General features: G+C 45.2%; 1 protein-coding gene across 1 annotated transcript in view; it reads left to right on the top strand.

The window, feature by feature from the left end:
- Window positions 1-20,585, top strand: part of LOC137638764 (zinc finger protein 732-like) — a 41,158-nt gene that overhangs the window by 17,648 nt on the left and 2,925 nt on the right. The window contains exons 2-3 of the mRNA XM_068371114.1: window positions 11,784-11,918; window positions 18,964-20,498. Of these exons, the coding sequence (XP_068227215.1) occupies window positions 11,784-11,918; window positions 18,964-20,498 (1,670 nt within the window). The remainder of the gene's footprint in view (window positions 1-11,783; window positions 11,919-18,963; window positions 20,499-20,585) is intronic.

Genomic DNA, 20,585 nt, shown 5'->3' with positions numbered 1-20,585 from the left:
GTTCAGGGAGGAAAGGTTGATGACTGATCGCCACCCTCCTGACAGCTTCTTTACAAGAAAGAGTCTACTACAAAAGCCAGCGGTCCCTTCTAGGACCTCTTGGAGAGCGCCCTTCTCCAACATGGTCTGGACTTCGGCCCTGAGGACCTGTTCCTTCACAGATGCCTTCGTATAGGAACTGGACAGAATCAGATATTGAGTTAAGGGAGGGAGATAGCGTAAACAGAACACGATACTCTGAACCTATCACGGAGACAGTCCAAGCCTCGCCCCCATGTTGCAACCACCTCTGCCACCAGCATTGCAGGAAGCCTCCCACCGGTGAACAAGTGGGAGGACTGCCCTCCCTAGCGGAAACGACTACGTCCACTACATCTACAGTCCCTCTTTTTCCTCGTCTGCTGGTTAGATTTACCTGAGTTGATCCTTGGCAGGAAAGGGATTCTTTGTTGAAAACTTGGGAGCAGCCGCACTCCTAATTCTCCCCTATGATCTAATGGGCAGCGGTTTCTAGATTGAAGGAGCTGCTGCGTATGATTTTGAAGCCATGGCCCTCTGGAGAATTGTGTCCTGGTTGATCTTCCTCCATCAATCAGCCCTTCTCGATGTCCTCGACATTGAACAATGACGTACTTTCCATTGTCGAGGTTCATAACCTTGTCACCTCCATCTTCAGTACTTTCCGGTGAACTTTTTGATGACTGCATTGAAACCATGTTGGCCAAAAAGTTAACAGCCTGGTGGATCAGGAACTCGGTGGTCCTTGTACCAGAGAAAAGGAACATTGATATGGACTCCCTCGCTTCTAATCCTCCATCCTGATAAGGTGGCTTACTGACCCCAACCATAGATCCAGCCCCAAAGTAGCATGCATGGCATACTTTGCGACCTTCTCCATGTTCAGGGCGTCGCTTGCTGGAAAGACCTGCAGATCCGAAAGTTTTTGAAACTAGGAGCTATTAGTCAAAGACACTACTAATGGATCCAAAGGTAATACTACCAGGTTCTCTTCCATCATTTCGTAGTACCTCCTTTGCTGAACGAAGGGAGAAGGACGGAGTTTTGTCGAATTATTGGATCTAAGGGACTGAGAGCTTGTGGCGATCTTGGTGAAGGCCTTCTTACTGCCACCCTTCAACCCCCTAGACCAAGGCACAGCTGCGCTGGTTTTGGTAGGTTTCTGAGTACTGTACCATACAGATGGTCCAAGACCGTGTCCTTACCCTCGGGTGCTGCGGTGGTAGGGTCGTCCAGGCCATGAATGGCCCTGATGCATGCAAGGACTTGCCAGAAAGCGTGGTCCGTCTCCTTCTGCTTGGACGCTGATATCTTGGGATTAGCCGCTCGCAAGAGTCTGTCGTCCTGGTCGTGGGCAAGGTCGTGCTCTTCCACCCATAGAAGCCCGGGGTGGGTCGTCATGTTCGTCCTGATGTCTCGAAGAGTCCCTTTATATCAAGGGAAGATCCTTTTCAGCAGTTGTTGTTGCTGAATGTGTCGAACTCGGTCCCTTCTCTTGCACTGTCGCTGCCATCCTTGGTGACCAGTTATTTGGCACCGTCTTAGCATCCTTCCTCTCCTTCGGTCGCGGCAGGAACTTGGCAAGCAATGAAGGTCTCTTCGGGATCTTCTTTCTGGATGGACTGGAAGTACAACTGGGAGGAGAGACATGAGCATGCTGGTCTGCTAACATAGAGGGAGCCAACTTAGTCCTTGGAGCAGTCTTGATCGGCCAAAGACCATAGGATTTCGTAAGTGAGCCCGTGCTTGTCAGAGGGTGAAGGGTGTCGCCTGAGGGAGGAGTTGATTGTTTTTGTCGTCTCCTCTTATTCATCAGCATCATTGGTGTCAGCTCTAGCTTGGAGTAATCACCATCTTGCTGGAATCTGTCGGGGATTACGTACCTTAAAATGCAACGGTCATAATCCTATAAAAGTCTTTTGTTCCTGTGGTTGAGCAGAAACAAAATTCCTTTGCCTGGGATCGAAAGGTGGAGAGGCAAATTTCGAGGCACTTGAAGCCTCCAACGGATCTGCAGTGTGCTGGTAGAAGCTGCAGTTACTGGGTTTCTACCCGGGGCAACCTGCAAAGTACCTGTCACGGCCTGACGGACTGCCCTGACTAACATAAGGACATCTTCAAAAATACATGGACTTCACCATGTGGCAGTTACGTAAAATCAAATAGATCACATTGCTATTAATAAATAGAGAAGGGGAACTCTGAGAAATATAAGAAGCTATAGGTGTAGATATTGTTATTGATCAGCTCCTCACTGCCACAATGAAATTAAAACAAAGCACCCAGCAGAAAGGTAGATAGAATACTTAGGTTTGATACAACTAAGCTTTTAATAGATGACCACAGAGAAACATTTGGAATTGAATGTAGGAATTGATTGGCAGTCTTAGAAACTATAAAAATGAAGATTAGGCAATTTACAAAGAATGATGTGATATTAAGAACATATATCAATCCGTTGGTAGTGAGGTTATAGAACACGCGGTTACAATGAGAAAGCCATGGATATTAAATATGCGGGATATTTAAAAAAGAAGACAAAGGCAGAAATTGATTGGTGAAAGTTTTCAAGGAAGTAATGAAAATTACAAGGTAGAGCATGCTAAATATTCCAGTATTGATAGTGAGGTCAAAAGAAAAGCCAGGAATGACTGAAGAGAATATTTAGACAGGAAAGCCAATGAGGCTGACAAAGCTATGAATTTAGGGAGAGGTTATGGTGTAAGAATTGCTTTTAGAATTATTAATGAAATCTCTAGTGGGGCAAATAAGAAGAAGCATATACCTATCAAAGAGAGAGATGGATCTGTTATGTCGATGAGTCAACAGATAGACTTACAGGCACCCCCAAACCCCCAATCCTTAGCTCACAAGGTTGGTGAGGTTGCCGAGACCAAAGGAACTTATGAATTTGAGTGGGACTCGAACCCCAGTTTGGCGATCACCAGTTGGGGTCATTACCACATAGGCCACCACATCACTGAACAAGAGAGAAAGGACACAAAGCACTGAAGAGGTCAGTAACAAATGTCTGGACGTCATACCGGCCAAGAGCGAAGCAGTAGCAAAGCTGCTTACACTGACGCACCAAGCACTGGTGGGAACATGATACAACTATACAATGTTTCCGGACCCACGATATTTCATCCATTTGGTAGTAACAAAATGGTAATAGAGCCAATCCATATTAAATGATAAGGGTCTGTATTATCATAGGAACAACCTATTATTAAGTAACCAGTGTACCCAAGCCATCAAATATGACATCTAATTATTTAGATACCGGTAAATATGCCCACATACACGCACACAAAGATTGAACCCTTCCCACCCCCTCCCCCTTTTCTAACTACTGTACAACCCAATGGTTTGGCAATTTGTGGGAGAGTCTGATTTTGAAGTGTACCTTTCAGGCCACTCCCTTTCCCCCTTGAGCATGATAGTTAAGAAATATAAATATATTCTTGGGGTCGTCCATGTCGTCCTGATGGAAGGTTCCTTTAAGTAGCTTTCTAAGGAATATTTACTACAGTGATACTCCCAGAGAATTAACCATAGGTCTCCAGAATTCTAACTCCTGGCACGAGTATCCTTAATATATCTTTAAGATATCGCATAAAATCAGGGGACGTATTTTTTGATACGACACATAGCAATCTTCACCCCAAATAGATTTAACTCTATGAGGGGGAAGAGTGGCGAACGAAAGGGGAGCCGTTATCAAGGTACCCGGTGGAACCCCTCCCCGTACTCCTACGACTCATCATTCCTTTAACCTGTAGCATTTAAGCTAAGTGCGCTCCCACGTTTCTCTCGGTGTTTGTTACTGTTTTTCGGAATATTATCATGCAATCTCCAGCATCTTCATCCTCTGGAAAGTTGAGGATTTGATCTTTCCTGTGTATAAATTATAGCTCCCTTCTCACAGTTGAATTTGTATAATTTAAGTGTGTTAGGTGGAGCACTGCCAACTCAGGAGGCGGTCATTTTGAGACCGCTCTCGCACACCATAAATGCAATTTATTTAGTTATTATTGCGACGCTCTCGGTATTTAGCTATAAAGAAACTTTTAGCTAGTTAGGCAAATTATACTAGTGAAGATTGCATACCTGTACATATAATATTTCCTCTTCCGATATGTAACGTTACTTTCGTAAGCCTAACAGTCTGTATACGTTAGTAATGTAAATCCCATTGTTTAACCTCTTGTATCGTTTCCTATTACAGTAATTCGGTTGGGGATATATATCCCCTAGAATTTATGGGTATAATTCGATACGTTTCTCTTTTAGAGAAAAGAGGATAAACCCTTCCTCCCCCCTCAGCACCGCCATCCCAAGCGGCAACCCTATCTTTTGTCATCGCCACCGAGTAGTTAACTCCGGCTTGACTTAGATAGTTTTACCGTCAATCTTCTTTGCCGCCGAGTATCCCGGCTTCGATGTATGACGGTAACTCAGGGTGTATTGTCTTGCAGCTGAAAATGTCGCCGACAGGGGAATCGTGATTCCCTTGCGGCCCACGATGTCGGCATGGGAAGCCATGCTTCCTTAGTTTACAACCGAAAGTAGGCGGCATACCTGCCGCCGCCTTTCTCCCTTGTAGACTATAAGACATGTTTTATAGCCGACAAAGTCACCGACAGGGTAATTCTTATTCCTTTGCCAACCACAACGGCATCGGCACAGGAAGCCATGCTTCCTTAGTTTACAGCTGAAAGTAGGTGGCATGCCTGCTGCTGCCTTTCTCCCCTGCAAACTTTAAGACCCTTTTCCCTCCCCCCTCTGTCCTTTAGTGTCGGCCTAGCCGTCACAACATTCTTTTGGCCGGTATTCTACAATCATCCCGGCTTGGTGGGTTGACTAAGTTGCCGGCCGGGACCCTACCAGCGGCGGTTAGGTTACCGCCACGGCCAACTCCCCCTTATGTCCTTCCTTCACCGGGAGCGAATGCCCCGGGGGGAAGACTGAGCCGGCCCTGACGGCTGCCGGTGGGAAACCCAATATACTGTTGAGAATTCTTCAGTCCTCTCTTGGCCTGCCATCCACAGACCTCGCAACCGGCAGTACAGCGGCGGCAAAAGTTGTGCCTGAATGGAAGCTAGAATCAGATGCATTCCTCCCCTTCCATTAGAATTAGAATTCTGGCAAGGAGAGAGTAGGAGGTAGTAGCCCTCCTACACTTCCATTTATTGTGCTAAACCATAATAATAGGAAACCCTCCTTTCCATTCTTTCTCTCTCTCTATCGCTTAGTGCCACCAGGCACTAGCCTAACCCCGGTAGTGTACCGCTAAAACTACAGTATACAACAATAAAGTAGCCAATAAAACTACAGTATATAACAATAGAGTAGTTGGAAAACTACAGTATATAACGCTACAGTAGTAAAAGTATTTCTAGCATACTCTGTGTATCCTTTCGCAGTCTATTGTTGGGACCGCATAACATGCTGAGGTTGAAGCATTCCCTCAACACCTTGATGAATCTTTTGATTATCGGGGCACTCATGAAACACCATTCAGTATTAATATTTTACAGGTGGAGGAGTTTGTATAAATATTCACTAGCTCCGGCTCTACGTACGAGAGTTATTCCACTCTGTATTTTCCCTTATAAGGAATTTAAATATTAATATTGACAGAGGGCTCAGCAATTGCTTGTGAGAGGAAACACAGATATGTGTCTTCCCTATTTCCTTTCTAGCTTACTATCCTAAGCTATTGAATATAATAGTAAGTATTACTATTTTTTCAAGTATGCATTATATCAATGATATAAACAACTGAGTACTCATTTCACCCTTTTTCTCCCTTACAGGAGGAGCCAATGGTGAAGTGTACAGTTGTGTTCTGCAACCACAAGAGTAAGAACTTTTGTGGGCATACGATGTACAGATCTCATGCTCCGTGCTGCATCGTATCTGGATCCGTGAGGTACTGGGACCTGAAGTGTTGCTCCAACTGCTCGACCTTGCTGACCGACAGCTTTGGAAAAGATATCCCTGACACTACGGAGTTAAGGGATACAGCAAGGGAAACCCTTCAAAGGTGAGTATGAGGCTTCCAGAAGAACTCTCCAGGACCTTACCTACCTAACGAATCTCTGAAGTGCCTACTGTTCCCTAAGGCTCAATCCAGTACAGTTGTGCCTCAGGTACAGGTCCAGCCTCCCTTTATCCAACGGACAGTGGACGTGGATATCAACAAGGCACTGCAAGGCTTGGACATCCACCAAGAACGGATGTCGGAGGTGTCCACTGACACCGAACATGACCTACTGCAAGAAGGCCCTGAAGAAGAAGTGGTTCAACCACCCACGGAGGAAGAAGGATCCGTTTCGACGGTGACTGAGGACCCTCAGCTCACTGTGTCGGCATATCAACCTATGCCGTCAACCTCTTCAGCCCCAACTCCCCAACTGGCTATACAGGTCGGCAGGAGCGAAACACTCCTAGAGTCGATCCAGCAGATGTTGACACTGTTCCGGAAGGAACAAGAGGAGAACAAGCAAGATCTCAAAGAGATGAAGAGAGAGGTACAGGAAGGGAAACGCTTTGGCGCTTCCAGGGGCTCTGCTAAGCCCCTTAGAATATCTGACCTCCCTCACTACTGCAAAACCAACCCCTGGAGGTAGATGGAACACATGCCCATGATTAATGGGAAGCTTTATATCTCCGAGAAGTTGGGGGCCAAACCCCTTGAAGAGGTTCAATTCAGGCCCAGCTTTCAGTATACCCAGATTACTACGTGAGACTGCGAGATGAACCTGCATCCCGCGAGGAGACTATACCGAAGGAAGGCATTGTCTTTGAACATGACAAGGCACAAGCCATCCTTACCAAGACCCGGAAAGGAGCTGAATATACCAACTCCAAAGTCTCAACATTGAGCAAGAAGCACCCAACCTTCATTGCTCCTTCCTCCAGAGCCTTCCCCCTTTCGGGGAAAGCCATAGACTGTGTCATGAGAGCAGTCGAAGAGGGCAATGCAAACCATTATCTCTAGCTATGCCCACCTGCGAGAAGTGGAAAGAGGTACATCTAACCCTCTCCGTCTCGAAGTTGGATCCAGAGATAGCAGGCCAGCAGTTTAATGAGAACCTTCCAAAGTTGCCAGACCATCTTTTGAGAAGGGAACAGGAGACGAAAGATAGACTTGCCACCTCCCTGTCTCATCAGAACTGCTTGGAAATGTGTGCAGGCCTTAAATAATGCCCCACCCTTGTGATAGATTTGTATGCTTTTGTCAGGTCAAAAAAGGACCTGTAGAAAGCATGTGTTTGCCGCAACAACGGTGAAACACGAACCCAGAAAACTGATTTCATCATGTATCTGGGGCGAAGACCCTTTCCCACAGGAAGTGGTCCAAGAAGTCATTGCCAAAGCCACCACGGAGAATAGGAACCTTCTCCAAAATTGGGGCATGTCCTCAAAGAGGAAATCTTCATTAGACCTGCACAATTTCCGACCGTGACCATGACCACGGTGCCTCAAATGGTAGCCCAGCTGCAAACCACCTTCCAGATGGTCCCTCAACAGCTGGTAGCCCAGTCACCTGTGTTTAATCCAGGCTTTGAAAAGCACTCGACCACCTTTCGGCCCTACAAAGGTAAGTGCCCAAAAGGATCCTCCAGAAACCCCTCAAGGGTGGAGGAGGACGCGGTCATGGAAACAAGTCCTCAAGAACCTCTAAACAATGAGAGGTTCCAGGTAGGAGGCAGACTTTTCCACTTTCGGGATCGCTGGACCTTCGATCCCTGGGTCCACAGCCAAATTACGAATGGACTTGGTTGGAAATAGAACAAAAATCCACCCCACTTTTCCAGAATTCTTCCAACACTCCACCCCCTTGTTGGAAGAATATACCTCAGAACTCTTGAACAAGAAGGTAATAAGAAAAGTGAAGTCCATCAAATTCCAGGGAAGGCTATTTTGTGTTCCCAAGAAAGACTCGGACAAACTCAGAGTCATTCTAGACTTGTCTCCACTCAATAAGTTCATCGAGAACAAGTTCCAGATGCTTACATTGCAACACATAAGGACCCTTCTACCAAAAAAGGGGCTTACACAGTCTCAATAGACCTGGCAGATGCTTATTGGCACCTACCAGTCAGTTGCCCCCTCTCCTCCTACCTAGGATTCAGGCTACAGAAGACAAAATATGTCTTCACAGCCATGCCCTTTGGACTAAACATAGCCCCAAGGGTATTTACAAAGCTAGCGGACACAATCGTCCAGCAACTACGCTCCGAAGGAGTACAAGTAGTAGCATACCTGGACGATTGGCTGGTGCGGGCAGCATCCAAGACTACTTGTCTGCAAGCGGCCGGAAAGGTGATCCAGTTCCTGGAACACCTGGGTTTCAAGATCAATCGCTAGAAGTCTCGCCTTTCTCCTGCTCACAAGTTTCAATGGTTAGGAATCCATGGGAACTTGCAGTCACACCACCTCTCCATTCCATTAAAGAAGAGGAGAGAAATAGCGGCATCTGTCAAGAGACTAATCCACCACAAAAGGATTTCAAGACGCCAACATGAAAGAGTTTTGGACTCTCTCCAGTTCGCAGTAGTGACAGACCCGGTGCTAAAGGCACAGCTAAAGGATGCGTCAGGAGTCTGGAGAAGATATGCATCAAACGCTCGAAGAGATTAACAAAGGTTGACCCCAACCCGATTGCGCACGCTATTAAGGCCGTGGTCAACGAATAAGAGCCTAGCACAGACAATTCTCTTGCAACCACCACAAACATCAGTGGACGCCTCCCTGGAAGAATGGGGAGGCCATTCGCAAGAAATGAAAGTGCAAGGAATTGGTCACACCAGTTCAAAACTTTCACATCAACATCTTGGAGGCTATGGCAGTCTTCCTGACCTTAAAGAGACTATCCCTTCGCAGAGCAGTCCACATCAGACTGGTCCTGGACAACGAGGTGATAGTAATACAGTATGTCTAAATTGACAAGGCTCGAGTTCACCTCACATCAATCACGTGATGTTAGCCATCTTCCGCCTGGTAAGGAAGAGAAGATGGCATTTATCAGCAGTTCACCTTCAAGGGTTCCGCGATGTGACGGCGGATGCTCTATCTACGCAAAAGCCGATAGAGACAGAATGGTCCCTAGATGCAGACTCATTCTCCTTTATTTCGATAAAAGTCCTGGAACTGCAGGTCGACTTCTTCGCAACGAGCGACAACGAGAAACTACCTCGCTATGTAGCCCCTTACGAGAACCTTAAGCAGAAGCGATAGACGCCATGTCTCTCGACTGGAACAGATGGAATCAAATTTACCTGTTTCAACCAACCAATCTCCTGCTAAAAGTCCTCGACAAGCTAAGATCCTTCAGAGGAACAGCTGCAGTAGTCGCCCCCAAATGGCCCAAAAACAATTGGTTCCCTCTAGTTCTAGAATTGAAACTGAAGCTGTTTCCTCTGCCGAACCCAGTTTTATCCCAACTGGTGCAGAAGCCGACTGTTTATGTTTCATCCTCGAGAATCAACAACCTACATCTCATGATTTTTTCGCCCTAGCAGTGAACAAAAAGTTTGGGATCTCGAAGGACAAGGTCGTCTTCATTGTAGAGTACAAGTTAAGTTCAACCAGGAGACAATGTGAATCGTCTTGGAAGAAATGGGTATCCTTTGGGAAAACAAGGAGACCAACAGAAATTTCAACAGATTTCTGTCTCTCTTTCTTCATTTACCTACTTGAACAAGGCCCGACTTCCACTACGATAACCGCGAGTAAGTCGGCCCTGACTAGACCTCTTCTATACGCTTTGAGGTGGACCTCACAAGCGAAACCTTCTATAAGGTGCCAAAGCATGCACTAGACCCAAGCCGGCAACCCCTCCAAAGCCCATTACATGGTCGTTGGACAAAGTCTTGGACTATGCTTCGAACCTAAACAATGAGGATTGTACTCTAAAGGAGCTAGAGTTTGTGAAATATTGGCCCTATCAGGGATGTAGGCCATATTCAGTTCCTAGACACAGGAGAACTGAACCCTTTTCCTGATCCTGCCTTTCTTGCTGAGAAAGAGCTACCTACCAAGAGGTGGGGTCCTTGGAGAATCTGCCCACTGAAGGAAGATGTCTCTCTATGCCCAGTAGAGTGTCAGGTCTATCTTCGTAGAACTTCAGACATCAAGGAAAGACAACTCTTCCGAGGCGAAACCTCAGGATCAAAATCTATCCCTGAGACAACTGAGAGCAAAGCTCACCTACTTATTCGCAGAGCGGATCCTGACAGCTCACCCGCAGGTCACGATCCAAAGAAAATTGCTTTTTCACGGAACTTCTTCCAACACAGGGGCTTTGGTATACTCCGCTCATACACTGGGTGGAGATCAACCAGATCTTTTACAGACACTATACAAAGCAAGTACACAAAATAAAACATGTTGTGGTGGCGGCGGGTAGTGTTATAAAACCCGTCGTCTAGCACTGCGATAAACAGTGAACTGCTATGGGACTTTCCAGTGCATCGGGTTCATGGGTACATTTACCCTCGAGTGCAAATCACAACGATGATTAACACACTGTTTCATATAGGTGCATATCTGACCAATAACAACAGTGCCGAGTGAACGTTGCGTCACAGTGTTCATGCATTTCCAAAATCTGTACAAATCAGTCAGATTTGGTTTCGTTGAAATTACATATTTTTTCGACAAGAGAAAATATGGACCCTGGTGTGTTTTCAATGCCGGATCAGATTCATACCTAATTGTAACTACATTTGATAATCTAGTTGCAAGGTAAAATACTAAACGTATTTGCAACTTATTGCTGCTATCTCAGTTACAGACGAATAAAGCATACTAGAGTTTCAATTAAACCCTAGAAGGGCCCAACTTTCCCTGCAGTGGGCAGAAAGCCCTAAGCTAGGTCCAAAGGTCTAGGAAACCATATAAGGAACTCATTCAAAGTAAAGGCACTTATACAAACCCACAGATATAGTACTTTCAAGTTAATTCTCTGGTAGGCTTCCATCAGGACGACATGGCCGAGCCCAAAAAAAATGGATTTTCAGCAAAGTGAAAAATCTATTTTTGGGTGAGATAGCCATTTCGTCCTGACGGACCCACCCTTCTTTCTTAAAATGACCCCATCCGAAACTACTCTTCCTGCGGCTATTCCTGCTTAAATACAACTTGGAATGATGGGCCGTAGGAGTACGGGGAGGGGGTCCACCGGCTACCTTGATAATGGCTCCCCTTTCATTCGTCACTCTTCCCCCTCAAAGAGTTAAATCTATTCAGAGCGAAGATTGCTATGTGTCGTATCAAAAAATATGTCCCCTGATTTTATGCGATATCCTTAAAGATATATTAAGGATACTCGCGCCAGGAGTTAGAATTCTGAAGACCTATGGTTAATTCTCTGGGAGTATCACTATAGCAAATATCACTTAGAAAGCTACCTAAAGGAAAGGAACCTTCCATCAGGACGACAGGGCTATCTCACCCAAAAATAGATTTTTCACTTTGCTCAAAATCCATTTTATATACTGTATTCATATATAAAGCCAGTACTTGCTCTATATTATATAGGGGAGATAAATTTTATTATTAGAATTACGTTTTTGTTTGGCATCTTGAAAGATGAAAAGATTACACCCCCTGCATTTTATTCAGAATGTCACAAAACCAGATACATCACTAGGCTGAATTTAGAATAAGAACTATGTAGCCTCCAAATGTTCAACATTTATAGACTGTAATGTACAGGCATTTATTTTATAATTATGAATTTAATGTTTCAGGCACAGATTGTTGGAATAGTCGAGATATACCACCTGGAAGTTATTTTTTCATCCGCAAAGGTAGTGTGCCTTCAAAAAAACCCGCAAGAAGGAATTTTAAGTGGTGCTTTACTGAACATTTTGCAGACAGTTCAGGTAAGACTATACTGGAATGCACATACTGTACATTAATGCTCAAATAAATAAGAACCTCATTTTATTGAAACAAAGTCATGTTCAACATGAGAATATTATTAAAATGTAGTTTTCAATATTTAACTTAGCCGGTGATTATAATAGCTGCAACTCTGTTGCTCGACAGAAAACTCTAAGGTAAAACTCGCCAGCGATCGCTACACAGGTTGCGGGTGTGCCCAACAGCGCCATCTGTCGTCCAGATACCCAGTACTCAATGTAAACAAAGACTCAATTTTCTCTCTGTCGTGCTAACGACAAGACGTACTTACTCGCTGTTGCTAAACTGGAGTTTTTTCACAACTAATTGGTGAAGTACATTATTCTAGTTTTGAGCTTTCGCTGTGCAAGGTTTCTCTTCACAAATCCTTGAACTCTTTTTGATAACGGATTCTTTGTTGATGACTTTTTGATAGTTTTTTGAATTCCCCTTCGACCAATTCAAAATGGCTGACCCTTCACAAGTCCCAAAATTTAGGAAGTGCAATGCTAGGGACTGTTCAAGGCGTCTTCCGAAGGCTTCTATCGACCCTCACACTGTTTGTTCCAATTGTCGGGATAAAACCTGTCAATTGGAAGATTGGTGTGAGGAGTGCGTTGGGCTTTCGGAATTCGATTTTATCGAATTCCAAAAGTATACACGTAGGCTAGAGAGAGATAGAGTTAGGAGAAGTTCCTCTCGTTCTATCGATATTTCCTCTCCTCATGCCCCACAACCTATTCCTTCCCCTGTAGTGGTTGCTCCTAATCCCCCTCCTGGCACTCAGGAACCTTCGATGGCTGATATGATGCGTGCCATCCAAGCTCTGGGTGAGAGAGTTGAGTCCCTTGCTAGTGACCGTAATCAACTTATGGCGGATGTGAAGGAGCTGAAGTGCAAAAGTGCAGTGGGAAGTGTTAAAGTGAGTGATAGTGTTGTGGATAGTGTTGCGCTTGAGGGTTCGTCTGTTCGTGCCTGTCGTCCTCCTAGTCCGGGACCTCTTGCAAGCTCCCAAGTCCAGGGGAGAAGCAATGTCGTACGACAAATGGGTTCGAGAGGCTTTAATCAGCGAACAGACGTTCCCTCCGTGGTATCGGGCGTATCTACCCAAGATCGCCCCTACCTAACTAAGACGAGAGAGCCCATTTATACCTCGTCTTCGGAAGGTGTTTCTCGCAAGAAACCCTGGACCAAGGTCTCACGACCGTTAAAACGCAAGTCGGTCCCTTCAGCGCAAGTCCAACGGCCCGGTTGTAGCCACTGGGTCAGTTCGGACTCGCTGCCGTCATCCGATGACTGCTCACCGCCTAAGAGAGGCAAAGCGGTACCGCTTCAGACAGTAACACCGTCTGTCGCTGCACCTGCTCCTGTAGACCCTAAGTGGTCTCTACTGCAAGACATGCAGTCAAAACTGACGTCTCTTATGCAGGACTTTCGTGCGGAGAAGGTTGCTGCCGCACCAGCTAGTGCAGTACCTAGCCTACAACCTTCCACACGATCGGTTGTGCGTCCTGTGGACGCTGAGGTAACCTTCTCACGCACACCAGTTGAGAGAGTTCCGCCACCCATGCGTTCCAGTGTGATCTGCCAGCCGCATGTTGACGTTCAGCGACGCACGGAGGTCTCCGTTGACGTTCGTGAGGTTCAACAACCGTCAGAGTTGTTTTGTTTTGACGCGGTGCGTCAACCTCCGCAACCCAGTGTGGTTGCCACTGCTCACCCACATCAGTCCAGACAGTCTGGAGTAGACGCTGTGCGTCCCCGCGCTGCTATGGTTGTTGCCAGCTCACAGACTGGGCAACAGTTCCATGACGTTGCGTCCGGCTCAGTCACGCATGCACCCGTGCGACCGGACTCAGCTTACCAGCCGTTACCCACTCCGTTGCCGTTCCCTCATCAGTTATCGGATGAGGGACTTTCTGATGATGATGTTGCTGCACACGTAGATGAACCGCATTCAGAACTGGACGAGCCTAAGTCTACGCAACCCTCTTTGGACTTTAGGAAAGTTTTGGCCCTGTTCAAAGAGATGTTTCCGGACCAGTTTGTTTCTGTGGCTCCGCGTTCTCCTCCGTCAGAGTTTGTGTTAGGCATGCCGTCATCCACTCCTGCCTTTACTAGACTCGTCCTCGCACGCTCGTCCAAGAGAGCTTTGCGTGTGATAGGAGAATGGCTGCAGTCCAAGAAGAGTTTAGGGAAGACAGCTTTTACGTTTCCCCCTGCTAGACTCTCTTCTAGATCGAGCGTCTGGTATGCCACGGGAGAAGTTCTCGGCTTGGGAGTTCCTGCCTCTGCCCAGGGCGACTTCTCAAGCCTAGTAGACTCTCCCCGCCACCTTGCCATGAGACGCTCAAAGATATGTTGGTCATCTTCGGACCTGGACCACCTTTTGAAAGGTATCTTTAGAGCCTTCGAAGTTTTTAACTTCTTAGACTGGTGTTTAGGAGCTCTAAGCAGAAAGATCTCTCCGACAGAGAAGGAGACTTCCTTGCTCATCATGTCCTGCATGGACAAGGCCGTACGTGATGGGTCTAATGAGCTTGCTGCATCTTTTGTGTCCGGAGTCCTTAAGAAGCGTGAAAACCTATGCTCATTCCTTTCAGCTGGAGTTACACCATGCCAGAGATCCGAACTTCTGTTTGCTCCGCTTTCCAAGTGCCTTTTTCCAGAAGACCTGATTAAGGAAATTGCCGCTTCTTTGATACAGAAGGATACTCACGATCTTGTTGCGTCCTCAGCTCGCAAAACCACCCCTTTGCCTACCTTGTCAGCTAGACCAAGGATGGACACTCCAGCGTCCCGTTTTATTCCGCCCTTTCGTGGCAGAGCCTCCAGCAGAGGAGGTGCTCGTGCCGAAGGGAAACGAGGAAAGAAGAAAGGAACCAAGTCCTTTAAGGGCAGAGTCTGACTGCCAGCTTCTTCAGACAGCGGTGGGAGCCAGACTCAAGAACTTCTGGCAGACCTGGGAAAAGAGAGGCGCAGATGCACAATCTGTGAAGTTGCTCAGAGAGGGGTACAAGATCCCGTTTGTACGAAAACCCCCTCTAGCAACGTCTCCCATCGATCTCTCTCCCAGGTACAGAGAGGAAGACAAGAGACGAGCATTGAAACAGGAAGTGTCTCTCTTACTAGAGAAGGGAGCGGTAGTCAAAGTCTCGGACCATCAAACCCCGGGATTCTACAACCGCCTCTTCTTGGTGTCAAAGAAGACAGGAGGGTGGAGGCCGGTGCTAGACGTCAGTGCGCTGAATGTCTTTGTCACAAAGCAGACGTTCTCCATGGAGACCACAAAGTCGGTTCTAGCAGCGGTCAGAAGGGAAGACTGGATGGTCTCTTTAGACCTAAGGGACGCCTACTTCCACGTCCCCATCCACCCGGACTCCCAACCTTTTCTGAGATTCGTTTTCGAAAAGGTTGTCTACCAGTTTCAAGCCCTGTGCTTTGGCCTAAGCACAGCTCCTCTTGTGTTTACGAGGCTGATGAGGAATGTAGCCAAATTCCTTCATTTAGCGGACATCCGAGCCTCCCTCTATTTGGACGACTGGCTTCTCAGAGCTTCTTCCAGTCGTCGCTGTCGGAAGGATCTAAAGTGGACTCTAGATCTGACCAAGGAATTGGGTCTCCTTGTCAATATGGAAAAGTCACAAGTGGTCCCATCCCAAACTATTGTGTATTTAGGGATGGAGATTCACAGTCTAGCTTTTCGGGCTTTTCCGTCGGCCCCCAGAACAAGCCAAGCCCAGTTATGCATCCAGAACATGCTGAAGAAGGAACGATGTTCAGTCAGGAAGTGGATGAGTCTGATAGGGACGCTATCATCCCTGGAACAGTTTGTGTCATTGGGAAGACTACACCTCCGTCCTCTTCAATATCACCTAGCATTTCACTGGAAAAAGGACAAGACGCTAGAAGCGGTCTCGATCCCCATTTCCGAGAAGATGAAGTCTTGCCTGACGTGGTGGAAGGACAGTATCAGCCTCAGAGAGGGTCTGCCCCTGGCTGTTCAGACTCCCAACCACGTTCTCTTCTCGGACGCATCGGACGTAGGCTGGGGCGCGACATTAGACGGTCGGGAATGCTCGGGAATATGGAACTCGAGTCAAAGGACAATGCATATCAACTGCAAGGAGCTACTGGCAGTACATCTGGCCTTGAAAAGCTTCAGGTCTCTCCTTCAAGGCAAAGTGGTGGAGGTGAACTCGGACAACACCACGGCTTTGGCGTACATCTCCAAGCAAGGAGGGACCCACTCACTGACGTTGTACGAGATCGCAAGGGACCTGCTCACCTGGTCAAAAGGTCTAAACATATCGCTAGTAACGAGGTTCATCCAATGCAACTTGAATGTCATGGCAGATTGTCTCAGTCAGAAGGGACAAGTAATTCCAACAGAATGGACCCTCCACAAGGTTGTATGCAAGAGACTTTGGGCCACTTGGGGCCAGCCAACCATAGATCTCTTTGCAACCTCGATGACCAAGAGGCTCCCAATATATTGCTCACCAATCCCGGACCCAGCAGCAGTTCATATAGGTACCTTTCTCCTAGATTGGTCACATCTAGATCTATATGCATTCCCACCGTTCAAGATTGTCAACAAGGTACTGCAGAAGTTCGCCTCTCACGAAGGGACAAGGTTGACGCTAGTTGCTCCCCTCTGGCCCGCGAGAGAATGGTTCACCGAGGTACTTCGATGGCTAGTAGACGTTCCCAGAACTCTTCCTCTAAGGGTGGACCTTCTACGTCAGCCACACGTAAAGAAGGTACACCAAAGCCTCCACGCTCTTCGTCTGACTGCCTTCAGACTATCGAAAGACTCTCGAGAGCTAGATGCTTTTCGAAGGAGGCAGCCAGGGCGATTGCTAGAGCAAGGAGAACATCCACCCTTAGAGTCTACCAATCGAAGTGGGAAGTCTTCCGAAACTGGTGCAAGTCAGTATCTGTATCCTCGACCAGTACCTCTGTAACTCAAATAGCTGACTTCCTCTTATACCTGAGGAAAGAACGATCACTTTCAGCTCCCACTATCAAGGGTTACAGAAGCATGTTGGCATCAGTCTTCCGTCACAGAGGCTTAGATCTTTCCAACAATAAAGATCTACAGGACCTCCTTAAGTCTTTTGAGACCACGAAGGAGCGTCGTTTGGTTACACCTGGTTGGAATTTAGACGTGGTACTAAGATTCCTCATGTCAGACAGGTTCGAGCCGCTACAATCAGCCTCCCTGAAAGATCTCACCTTAAAGACTCTTTTCCTGGTATGCTTAGCCACAGCTAAAAGAGTCAGTGAGATTCATGCCTTCAGCAAGAACATCGGATTTTCATCAGAAAAGGCTACATGTTCACTACAACTTGGTTTTCTAGCCAAAAACGAGCTGCCTTCTCGACCTTGGCCGAAATCGTTCGATATTCCAAGCTTATCGAATATGGTTGGCAATGAACTAGAAAGATTTTTATGCCCTGTGAGAGCTCTTAAGTTCTATTTAAAACGAACTAAACCTTTACGAGGCCTGTCTGAAGCTTTATGGTGTTCAGTTAAGAAACCATCTTTGCCTATGTCAAAGAATGCTTTATCCTATTTTATCAGACTGTTAATACGAGAGGCTCATTCCCATCTGAGTGAGGAAGACCAAGTTTTGCTGAAGGTAAGGACACATGAAGTTAGAGCTGTCGCAACTTCCGTGGCCTTTAAACAAAATAGATCTCTGCAAAGTATAATGGACGCAACCTATTGGAGAAGCAAGTCAGTGTTCGCGTCTTTTTATCTTAAGGATGTCCAGTCTCTTTACGAGGACTGCTACACACTGGGACCATTCGTAGCAGCGAGTGCAGTAGTGGGTGAGGGCTCAACCACTACAATTCCCTAATTCCATAACCTTTTAATCTTTCTCTTGAAATGTTTTTATTGTTGTTTTTTGGGTTGTCCGGAAGGCTAAGAAGCCTTTCGCATCCTGGTTGATTTGGCGGGTGGTCAAAGTCATTTCTTGAGAGCGCCTAGATTAGGGGTTTTGATGAGGTCCTGTTGTATGGGTTGCAACCCTTGATACTTCAGATCCTAGGGGTCGCTCAGCATCCTAAGAGGATCGCGAGGCTCCATAAGGAAGACGTACTTAAAAAGGCAGAGTAATTGTTCAAGTCGACTTCCTTACCAGGTACCTATTTATTTTGTTTTTGTTATTTTGATAACTTCTAAAATGAAATAAAAACTCTTAGCTCATAATAATGTAAACATATATTGCTGGTCTCTACCCACCCCCCTGGGTGTAAATCAGCTATTATAATCACCGGCTAAGTTAAATATTGAAAAATGTTATTTTGATAATAAAATAAATTTTTGAATATACTTACCCGGTGATTATAAATTAAAGGACCCTCCCTTCCTCCCCAATAGAGACGCAGTGGAACGAGGAGAAAATTGAGTCTTTGTTTACATTGAGTACTGGGTATCTGGACGACAGATGGCGCTGTTGGGCACACCCGCAACCTGTGTAGCGATCGCTGGTGAGTTTTACCTTAGAGTTTTCTGTCGAGCAACAGAGTTGCAGCTATTATAATCACCGGGTAAGTATATTCAAAAATTTATTTTATTATCAAAATAACATGTTTCATGCTTTCATCATATATATTTATGTAAAAAAAATATGCCTTGAGTAACTGGACAAAGTTATTTAGTAATAAATCTAATAATCAGTACAATTTCTGGACAGCATTCATTATTATTTCAGGAATTTTCTCCCCTATAAGAGATGAAGTTCCATAGACTGTAATATTCCGTATCGTAAACTATGAAAAGTATTTTTTTTCAGTACCAAAAATCAATTATTATCAGTTCTGCATAACCTGACAGTAATTTATGTACAGTACTGTATTGTGTCACTATCCTAAATTCAAGATAGTTAGATTTTCAAGTCATTAAAGCAAGGGAAATTACTTTACATTACTGTACTGTACAATATCTTGTTACCAGCCAAAATATAATTGGTAGCAAAGTTATTATGTACAATAATGTTTACATTATTTCTTGCAGAAGATGATTAGTGAATTATCCAACACACACCAAGTCAAATCTTCATATGAATTACAAGTAACACAGAAAGATTTAAGTCAAAGTGAAATAAGGCTGCATGATGGTGGAAATAAGTGTGTTGAATTGCACGAACCCAAACAGGTGAAAATTATTCCGCAGAGTCAGGGATCAGATTGTATGCCACACATTAACCAAGCTGAAAATTGCCAAGATCAGATAGAGGCCTGTTTATCTCCACAGCATCCAACAACCAAGGAAACAGAAGCTGCAAATGTTCTCATGAATCTCTCAGGAAAAGCGGCTGACAGAATTAGTCATGGAAGGTTGGAGTCTGGCATACATTCCAAAGTGTTGCCTGAGTGTGATGGTAAATCTACTGTATTCCTTGTTCCAACATCTGCGTCACCCTGCTCTAAATTGGAATTAAATCTTAAAAGAGAGCATATGGTGACTTGTGATGAAGTGCCACAGATTAATGAAAAAGACTTATTGCCTTTAGCCACCCAGGTTCTTTGTCAGTTTTGTTCTAAACAGTGTGAGGACCTGGTAGAACTACATGAGCATGTGCTGGCCATGCATAATATTCCAGATAATGAACCTACATTAATGCAATCAAGCAAAAGATTTAAAAATTCTTGTGATGAACTGGAAGTGCAAGGTGTACTCTGTCCTTTGTCAAATAGTGAAATAAAAAAGGACATTCTAAGTCATAGAAGTGATTCGGTGAAAACTGTTGTATTCAGTAAACTAGATGTTGATCAACATGGTTCAGTGCCTAAGCATACTATTAATATAAAGCAATTACCAGAAGAGAAGGTTATGGAGAAGTCAGAAAAATACCAAAATGTAAGTCCTTTCGTAAGTTCTAATATTTTTCAAGATAATGATGAGTTACTGTTACACCATTCTGAAATTAAGCATAAAAATAGTGTAGATTCTCATGAAATGGTAAAGACCTTTCAGGTTATTATGCCACCAAAAGGAGTTGGGCAGAGCAATGAACTTGAACCTTTTCTACCAGAGCAGCAGCAAATACAGACAGTCATGAGTAGTTGTGAAAAGGAAAACCTAACTCAACATAAGCAAAGAGATAGGGTGGGAATCAATTTGCCCAAGGCAAATACTTCTAAGAGTACTCCACCTGCTAATGATGTGCTTGCTATAGCAGTTGAACCATTGCAAATCAAAAGTATTGAAACTAAGGTAACAATTTTTGTGTGCCTTAAATGCAGCTGCAGTTATACACATTCTCAGGAATTTAAAAAACACATTTGTTCAGCTGAAAAACCGTTTATTAAAACCTGTTTGGATGGATCAGTCATACTTGTTGATAGTCAATCAACAGGGGAGGATGACCATCAACTCTCAGATTACAATGTTTGGTATTTTCCTGAATTCCTGGTTCGTCAGAAGTCTGAGTGTGCCAAACAAACATATCAAAATTTGGAAATAGTGCATTGTGGTTCAGGAAGAAAGTTACAGCTCTTCACTAGTTACCAGCCATCCTATCTTGGTGATCAGTTTATATCTTTCAGGTTAGTTTGCTAATGACTTAATTTATTTATTTATTACACACAAAATACTCCATATTAGTATCGTTGGTTGGCCTTGAAGTCTCCATT

Source organism: Palaemon carinicauda, chromosome 3, assembly GCF_036898095.1.
Source record: "Palaemon carinicauda isolate YSFRI2023 chromosome 3, ASM3689809v2, whole genome shotgun sequence".
NCBI classification, from domain to species: domain Eukaryota; kingdom Metazoa; phylum Arthropoda; class Malacostraca; order Decapoda; family Palaemonidae; genus Palaemon; species Palaemon carinicauda.
This window is presented reverse-complemented; position numbering and strand designations above follow the sequence as displayed.